Genomic DNA, 9,363 nt, shown 5'->3' on the forward strand with positions numbered 1-9,363 from the left:
GCGACGACGAGAACCAGAAAAGGAGAGTGAAGTGACAGCCGCGCCTGAGTGCAGAAGAAGTTAAACCCGCGAGTCGGAAATCCGTGTTTTCCGTGTGTTATTGTTATCGTTTGTGAAGTTGACATTAATTTAGAAGTTAGTTTGTTCCTGTTCCGTAGTTAAAGTTGTACCGAGTGGAATAAAAGTTGTAACCAGAAGAAAGAATTTGATACTCGGCCATCCACGGTACAATATTAAGGCGAAGTTTAATAAGAAGTAACATCACCATTCGGTTTTTTGCTTCTTTTGCCTTTGAATCCACTAAAGTCTGGCAATATTCTGGTGTGAGCGAATTCCAAATTTCATTTGATTTTGCTTTTAATCCCGAAATTTTTCGCTGATGATCGTTACGCAATGATTTCTTCATTTGATGCCATAAAGTTTCAGAGAGCTAGAGAGCCACGGTAACACTGAAATTATGATCTCCAATCCACTTTTTTTTTAAGCTGCGTGAAAAAGCAATGCAATTTTTAATTCCGAATTATTGTTTCATAGTTTGAATTTAAGTTCTTTTTTTATTCATATTAAACGTTTGTGAGTGTGCCATGGATGGCCCGGACTTATTGTTAGTAAAAATAAATAGGGATTGAAAATTCGGAGTGTGTTTTCGATTTGTGCAGAGCTCGTTTGTTGCTTGTATTAGTGCTTCTGTTACTGTTTGTTAGAAATTTTTACGAAGAAACTTTTTAGAAGAAATCTGTTATGTTACATTGTTAGAAAAAATAAATAGGGATTGAAAATCCGGATTCTTACTCGAAACATCAATAAAAACTTACAATGAAGGCACATCGTCGGAGGAACAATCACTTTTATTTTATTTAATTTTTCTCTGTTCTGTTGTGTAACGCATCCTTATTGTTTGTTTTTACTTCATGATTGCTATCGTCTTCAGTTACTTTTAAGTTTAAATCGTCCATTTTATACATTTTGCTCAAATTGTATCTTTGTATTATATTCGTCCAGCTTCGTTTCATTTAAACATCATTTTGTGCAGAATTGAATATAGTTCCGCATGCTGGTTGATCATTCGTGTTCGAGTGGACGGTCTCAGTTGTGTAAATACTCTTTATTTTTCGTTCGTTCGGGGGGCGAGTTCAGGATGTTGAATGGTACCGAACCAACATGGTTTGATTCAGTTTACTAATTAATTTAATTCTCACTTTTGACTTATTTTTTGTCCAGAATATGCCGATTTTTTGTAGCATTTATTTTTTTCTCTCTTCTGAAGAGATAAAAGCTCTTTTCTTGCAAAGAATGACGCCAATTTTGACTCATTTTTAGACATTTGGTTCTATTTATGTTGATCAATTTAAAATATGAATTAATTTATTAGGGTAATCATAGACCGTATAAATAATATTTTTAATATTAGCTAAATGTATTTAGGGAAATATAACTATTTAGTAGTATGTAAAAGTATTCAACAAACATTATTTCTTAGAACTGGTGAGAAAACAATTGTTTAATTGTTATCGAAGACAAGTTAAAAGTTATGGCAAGCATGTTATTTATTTCCTCTCCAATATTTAAATTTCACTGTTTGGTTTTTATAAATAATTAATGAATTATGAATAGTGAAGAAACAACATTATGATGATAGTGGAAAATACATGATCAAAGAATAAAGAAGAAAAAAAGAAAAGAAGCATAATGATTATTTCCAATACAAAAAAATAATTCTTGGGGTTTTTTATCGCATTTAGTTAATTAATTTAATAAATGCCACTATACAAACGCAAGATCTTATATGCTGTATTTGACCCGCATTTTCTTTTGCACATTTACCGCTGGTGGTACGATTGGTACCACCGACGACCTTTTGTCTACATCTCGTTTCTTAATTCAAATTTATGTATGTGCTCTTTATTGTACTGTCTTATGTCTTTTCAGATATTTCTGGAGATATCTTTGTTGATAACTCTTATTTTTTAAGTACTGGGTTGTTGCGATTCAATTTTTTTTGTTGCTCTATTAGTGATTTGGTGTGGGGGTGGATTTCGTTCACTTTTTCAGGTTTTGTGCAGAGCTCTTTTGTTGCTTCTATTAGTGCTTCTGTTGTTATTTTTTTTAGCTCGTTGATGTCTCCTGTCTGTGTATTTTCTAGCGCTTTTGTTATAGTATTTTCGAACTTTGTTGGGTTTTCTAGGTCCTGCCCCAGAATTGAGGTAGTTGGGGAAATCTATGAGCTCGCGTAGAAAGATTTGCTATTCCTGAAGTAGATCTATATTCTGCCGGGATCGCAAAAGAGTATCTACCCGCTTCCGCATACTGCAAATAATACTAGTATATCACATATAATAACAATATCATGAACGTTATGAATAATTTTTAAAGAATTGACATGAGGGATCAATTTTGTCACCCTGCATCTGAAAAACTAAAGCGTTTTGCAAATATGTATAGTTACATGCCGTCCAACTTAAAAGATTATATTTTTGACTGTTCAATAACTTTTTTTCAGTGGCTTGACTGTATTCATCAACTCATCAGGCAGTTTCCCGTGTCGTTTGAGTTCTCTCATAACTATCTAATCAAACTCGCGCAGCACACATTTTCTAATTTATATGGCACCTTCCTTTGCAACACCCACAAGCAAAGATCAAAAATTGTACACGGAAGAACGTTTTCAGTATGGGACCTATTAAGTTCGTCCAGCTTTAAAAATCATCTTTATGCGCCTACACAAAGTACAACAACGGCCAATAGGGTAAGTTTTCAATTAACTTTAAAGCTCTGTATCAGTAAATTATACATACTCAGTAGATTATGCCTCTTTAGGTCTGTGGGGTTATCGGTCAATAGGTGGTGACAAAAAATGTAACACTATTTTTTATGGGCCGACGTTCGACTATATTCAAGTCATGCTCAGGGCTCTAAAATTGAAAACAAAGGGGTTTCAGCTCTAAATTCAGCGAAATGAAACTTTCTGAAGTTGGTCACAGGGTTGTCATTGGGACACAATCACAATCGTAAGTAAAATAAAACATGACAAACAAGATCATAAAATCGAAACATCCAACACTAATTCAAAGAAAATAAAAAATAGTGTTTCATTTTTTGCCACCATCTATTGACCGATACACCGACAGACCTAAAGAGGCACTATTTACTGATTATCATCACGGTCACTAATTAACCACAACATCATTATACATACTGCTTTTTTAAATTAGGTTTTATGGCCGAAAACCCATATACGAGACCTAAGGCTTTGGTCGGAAGTATATTTGGGTTCTCTAGAAGCAAATTTTAATCCAGAGGAGGGTTCTGGAGGTGCTTGTCCGGGACCTCCTGATATGAACGGGCACATTAACATGTCCAAAACGAGATCTTATGGCGATTTATTGAATGGTGACGCTTGTCATGTATTGTATGGAGGTAGACGAAGCAGTGATCCCAGTATTAATAGAGAGTTGTAAGTGCTTAATTGATAAACGCATGATTTGTACTCTATTTGATTAACAATATTTTGTTGTTTTTTAAAGCTTCTTTATTCCCAAGTTGAAATTATCTTAGGTATTATTCAAGTATTTATAATTAGGCTCATAACGGCAAATACGTGTTTTAATTTTGCAGACGCTAATTTACAAATAAAAAATTGTATTTTTTAGAAAACTTGTCCCACATGGAAATGGAGCAACTGACACAATAAATAACACTGACGTTGCTAATGGTCATCACAATCATAACGAATCTACAAACGACAATATTCCAGATTTTCTACCCAGCGACATGGAAGATAATGCACCCGATTGCGAGCAAGATTGTATTTTCAGAATCGATGCAAATCCCACACCGCTAACTGACGATCAAATAGACGGTCTTAGTTTCGATTGTGGCTACATGCAACCAAAGGAGATAAATTCCGAAACGAATCGGAACGAAACTGACGAATTATCTCAAACTACCAATGAGATGACTCTAAATACTCAAGAAAATGTCACAAATAGTATGGCGAGCATTTTTTTAGCAGATAGCCGGGTAGATTCGAAAGAGAATGCGATGGCTTTTGGAAGTGAGGCGGAATCTACACTTAGTGAAAGAGGGTCTGAAACTGAAAACAATTTGGGTGACGAAGAATTTTTGGAAAACAATATTTCACCTGCTAGTGGGGAAGAACAGGATCATAACAATTGTATAAATAGTAGAGACATTGAAAATGACTTGTGTAGAGCAAGTGAACAAGTCGAGAGATTATTGAGCTTGGAACCATCTGTAGAGACCAGTACTGAAACTCTCGTCTCAGACCAACTGGTTCCCGGGTAAGTTTCCAATAGTAGTTTAATGTTTGATGTATAAACATATTTTTATTTTATAGTTCATCGCCTAATGAGTACAATGGTTTTGAAAAAATTCGTAGTCCTATCGATATAATAGATGGAGGAGAAGACTGTAAAATCTGTGTGGATGGAGAAAATGTTACTAACGGAAATTCTGCGTGAGTAGAAAACATTGATTTCGTAAAGTAAAAGTAGCCTTCGATGTACAGTAGAACCTTGATTATTCGTCACTTTTTTGTCTCATTGCTTGGTTTATTCGACGTGTATGTACAGGGTGTCCCAACGATAAGGTAAAGTAAGTTTACTCTTAACTGATATTATTTGTTTCAAAATTCTCATCGTAATATTGTAAAGGTACTAAACGCGCAGATTTTAAAAATATTCACATTAGACTCACACATCACACACAACATCAAGAGTGCGTAACAGAAGTTATAGACGCGTAGTAATAATTTTTTCTAAGAGAACACCCTATATACATATTACTGTGTTTTATTTTTGAACTCTTATGTAAATCCCAGTTTTGAACAGAAAAATAGAGTCCCTTTTACGTATGGAAAGTATGGATTATTTCCTAAAATAGGAGAGCTATAACAAAATGATTAATACAAAAATTGAAACGTTCTTGTCAGTCTGTTTACATAAAGAAAACATTAGTATACAGGATCTGTCAAAAAGCTACGGCAATGCAAAGTTCCTAATTATTAAATGGAACACCCTGTACGTTAGTCAATAATTGAATTATCCTCGACATTCTAAACAAAAATTGTACAATACATTATGTGCTTAAATTTAACCGTCGTGAAGATATCGAGTTGTTAAAATTGTTTTGGCTGTAACTCTCTAAATTATTAGATTCAGTGTTTTTAATTTTGCACAAACGGCGGAAGAAAATAGACAGAATTTATAAAGACGATTACTTTTTGATTCTCAGGATTAAATTGAAATTTCAAGTTTATTTCGAAGAATACCGACAATTTCGTGACTTGTTCTATCTTGCAACTCTTCAATATTTAGCGGCCTATTTTTGTAAACGGCATTTTTAGTATGACCCCACAGAAAAAAGTCAAGTTGCGTCAAATCCGGATACCGAGCTGGCCATTCAATTGTCCCGTGCGACTAATCCATTTATCAGGAAATGTTTCTTGAGATATGGAGATAATGGGTACTTCGTGTCCAAAATCCCATCATTAATATTTCAATACGCACAGTTTCAATTAAACGTGCCTTTTTAAAGCTCAAATAATTCACAAAATTCATATAAAACAAATTTTTGACTTTCGTGTCAATTACAGATTAACTGTAATTAGAGCAAAGGAATGACTGGGTGTTGTTATAATGACCTAAACTTTTTAAGGTAACTTGATCAGTGTTTTTATATTTTATTAAATAATTTGGGGAATTACATCAAAAACGATTAAAATCTCCAAAACGATTAAATTTAAACATGTAATGTGTTATACGATTTTTCTTCGCCCACATTCGTTTTATGGCGCTTTCAACCTTTGACGAATAATTGAAGTTTTACTGAAATCGCTTTTTTGCTTAATATTGCAATATTTCAATTATACTATCATTATCAATTTTGTGCGTCTTATACAGAGTTTTCCACTTGAGCGAAATAGTTTAATGACGTCAAATCGGTTCGAGGCAGGCCAAATGATCGCGTTTCATTAATTTTGCGGCCTGAACACACATGTGAAAAAACAAGTACCTACATTTTCCTAAATTAACTCCCCAATAAAATATGTTTCTATCACGATACAATATGTTTCGTTTCTCTAATTATGCGACAAAAACATTTCCGAAATACTGATTTTTTGTCAACATATAAAAATATGTTGTTATTTATTACAGCCACCGTAAATATTCTAGTAGCTACAGAATTGTGCAATCAATATACATATACATGTTTTGGATCAAATAAATATTCTAATGAACTCAGTATCCAACCATGTAAAACATATGCTTTTGATTAATTGTTATTAATTTTAGTTGTACAGGAGGTTTTTACTTTTATTCATAGGACTGAAAGTACAGGAATACCTGGCTTAAATGGATGGGATGGCGCCTGTATGCAAAGTCACACCCATAAATACAGAAGGCGAGCATCTAATTGCCAACTAGGTGAAGATGGTTTGATACCTATAAGATCACCAATAGAAGAACGATTGGATCAGATTGTAGAGGAACATAGGGTAAGCTTGGAAAATCATTTATAAGCCGAAACAGAAATGGTGAAGTGGATTCAAATTACAATAGGCATAATGACAGTATAAAAGCATCAAAGAATAATTGGTTTTAGGGAAAAGTTGAAAGGATTCTAAAAAAATACTAATTGTTAATGTAAATATTGGAATCAATAAGATTTTTATTGAAATAAAAGCGTAAAATACTGTACTCGGGCATATTGACTGAGGCACCAATCAGAGCGCACGACGTGACGCATTCGTAAATAATCCCCGCGTGTGTTCCGTGTCCCTTAATTGTTATGGCAGTCGTTCGTTCTGCATGAATTTATTGATGGTTTTGTTCTAAATAACAGAATTTAACATTCATCAACGATGGAACAATGATTTATTAAGATGAACAGCTCTAACTTGTCCAGAGTTGATACGTTCGGGTACAATTTCTTCATCATCAAAAGCTTTCTATGCTTTTTTGAGCGGAAGACATCTAATTAATTACATTTTCATGCGAAGTTGGACACACTAAATTTCAATTAAGAGTAGAATATTCTTGCTTTGGCATTTGTAATACTTCAGTCACCTATTGACTAATCTATATGTCATTGACCATTGTGTAAAGTACTCCCCACCAATTGCTAGTATGTGTTTGATAACCACCAAGCAACTGACGATTTTCGTTTCATATAAATTAATTAACAAAAAATCAGGTAAAAATCAAAGTAAATACATATTGTAATTTTTCTTTTCTAATGCTTAAATATTCAATAGGCTACCATCAAACCAACCAAGGAAATCAAACATGTGTTAATTTCAAAATACTACTTAATAACAAAGTTGAAATTCGATTTTCAAATGTTAATAATATTTGCTAAACATTTTAAATATTTTTTTTGTATTCTCCAAGTGATCCAATATAACGCCTTAAAAGGAATGACGCCAATTTTGAATCACCATGTATAGAAAAACAGCGAGAAATCTACGGTAAAAAATACAAATATTCAGTCAGATCTCAGCTCCTGAAAATCCCCAACATGAATTGATTGGTAAAAAGAAATTGTTTAATTTTGAAATATAGGAAAACAGAGCGAAATTACCTAAACTTACCGAAAGCTGAATCGTGCCACCTGGAAAGAAAGACAAATCTTTTGTAGTATAACAGAAGCTTAGTCCAAACCCAAGTTATTATACATATTTGGATAAAAAAAACGAAAAGAGAACTCAATAAAACTTCATTTGGTTCTCGAAAAACTAAACTCAGTTAAAGCTAAACGATTTATAGATTAATAATCCTTACCAACTTTCTGTAAGCTGGCGTCTCATGGCCCCATTTTCTGCCAATTAATCTTCAAAAAGCACACACTACACTTGATCATACAATTGAATATCGACACATGAAGTTGAAAATAAATGTGTATTAAATTCAAATAAGGTGACCGCCCCCACTTGCATAAGTGGAACCAAATCGGTCCATATTTCCCGTTTATGAGCAAAGAACCGAAGACCTATTTCACCCGTTGCCCATAATAAACTGAACTAAATGTGCGATATTAATGTTTTTATCCCGTTCAAAACGCACCGAGCTACAGAATTTATATGATGATATAATCGTTTGCCTGCTCGCCCTTTGTATGACTCATTCATTTGCTGTTCGATTTCACTTTTTTATTATTGACAATTTTGAAGAAATTACAGTTCTCGATCGGACCGGTTTGGATATTTGCTGAAAACAAAATTGCTTTTTCGGCCAAATGTAAGCAAGCCGTTCGGCGAGTTTTGAATGCACAATTAAATGCTAGTGCTGCGATTCTCTATGACATTTAAAGCGCTGTAAAGAATGTAACTGCTTGATCTCGAGAAATGTATGAACAATGGACTTCTGTATTGCTGTATAGGACCTTACAGCGATGTAAGTTCGGCTTACATCGCTATATATATACAGGCTGGACCTGTGTGAGCCAAACCTCAATAAGGATCAGTATTGCATAATTTCAGGCTGATGAAATTTTTGTTACTGGATAATAGACTGAATCTGTGTATATGTATGACTTGCCTGTAGTGTCGCCTTTTGTAGAATTCATTGATATAATTATTTACTCACGTCTTACACCAATTTTTACTTATTTGATTGTTATTTTATATTAGTCCAATATATGATAATAAATAATACCAAAGTGCAATATTTTTGAACTGTAATCTTCTTTCTTCAGTTATCCCTCTGTCTTTAGGAGCGTCAACAAAGTTATTCTTGCCTGATTTGTTGCTTTTGCGTGCCACATAATGATAAATAATTTTTCAAAATGCAAAATGTTGGTTATGTCAACTTACATTTTATCAGACGCTCCATTTTTATGAAACTGAGTTCCTGTGACTTGATATGTTTTGCAAAAGCGGCCTAAAGATCAACTTCACATTCAAGCCTGATTTCATCTGCTCGTATCATTGAAAGCGACGCATAGTGGAGTATTGATATTCAGTTCGGATCAAAATTGTTTTTTAATCAGATATTTCTTTAAATCGCTTTAAATTAAAAGCGGATCATATAATAAGATCAATTTTTATATTTTAAAGGATGAACAGTTACTTGCATTATACAGGATTAGACAAACATATTTAATTGGCAACAGCTAAATATTTAAGAGAGGATTGGGAGCATTTTTTTACAATCTTACCTACGTCGAAATTTTTAAGTATACTATCCAATAATTAGTTTAAAGTCTTCCTCTCAAAGGCCTAGCTTTCATATGTTAAATGAAAATAACATGTTTTTTTATCTAATGTTTAAATTGCCTGCATTTTAAAAACTAAATAAAAACATGTTATTTCTTTTTATTTAAAATAGATTGTTTGAAACTGAG

The 9,363-nt window shown here is 33.4% G+C and overlaps 1 protein-coding gene across 1 annotated transcript; it reads left to right on the top strand.

Moving 5' to 3' along the window:
* Window positions 1-2,431: 2,431 nt before the first annotated feature.
* Window positions 2,432-7,221, top strand: LOC125505035 (myotubularin-related protein 4-like). Its single transcript, XM_048667968.1, has 5 exons — window positions 2,432-2,746; window positions 3,213-3,454; window positions 3,651-4,301; window positions 4,358-4,477; window positions 6,346-7,221. The coding sequence occupies exons 1-5, from the start codon at window positions 2,435-2,437 to the stop codon at window positions 6,539-6,541; spliced, it is 1,521 nt and encodes a 506-aa protein (XP_048523925.1). The 5' UTR covers window positions 2,432-2,434; the 3' UTR covers window positions 6,542-7,221.
* Window positions 7,222-9,363: the final 2,142 nt, after the last annotated feature.

This window comes from Dendroctonus ponderosae, unplaced genomic scaffold, assembly GCF_020466585.1.
Source record: "Dendroctonus ponderosae isolate FM_Combo_2020 unplaced genomic scaffold, Dpon_F_20191213v2 Dpon_F_20191213_635, whole genome shotgun sequence".
NCBI lineage: Eukaryota > Metazoa > Arthropoda > Insecta > Coleoptera > Curculionidae > Dendroctonus > Dendroctonus ponderosae.

Excerpts from the sequence above, each read along its gene's own strand:
- LOC125505035 (XM_048667968.1), top strand. The coding sequence starts at position 2,435 with ATGTATAGTTACATGCCGTCCAACTTAAAAGATTATATTTTTGACTGT. Across the intron at positions 3,455-3,650 it reads CCCAGTATTAATAGAGAGTT|AAAACTTGTCCCACATGGAA; the intron begins GTAAGTGCTTAA and ends TGTATTTTTTAG. Across the intron at positions 4,478-6,345 it reads GTTACTAACGGAAATTCTGC|GACTGAAAGTACAGGAATAC; the intron begins GTGAGTAGAAAA and ends TTTTATTCATAG.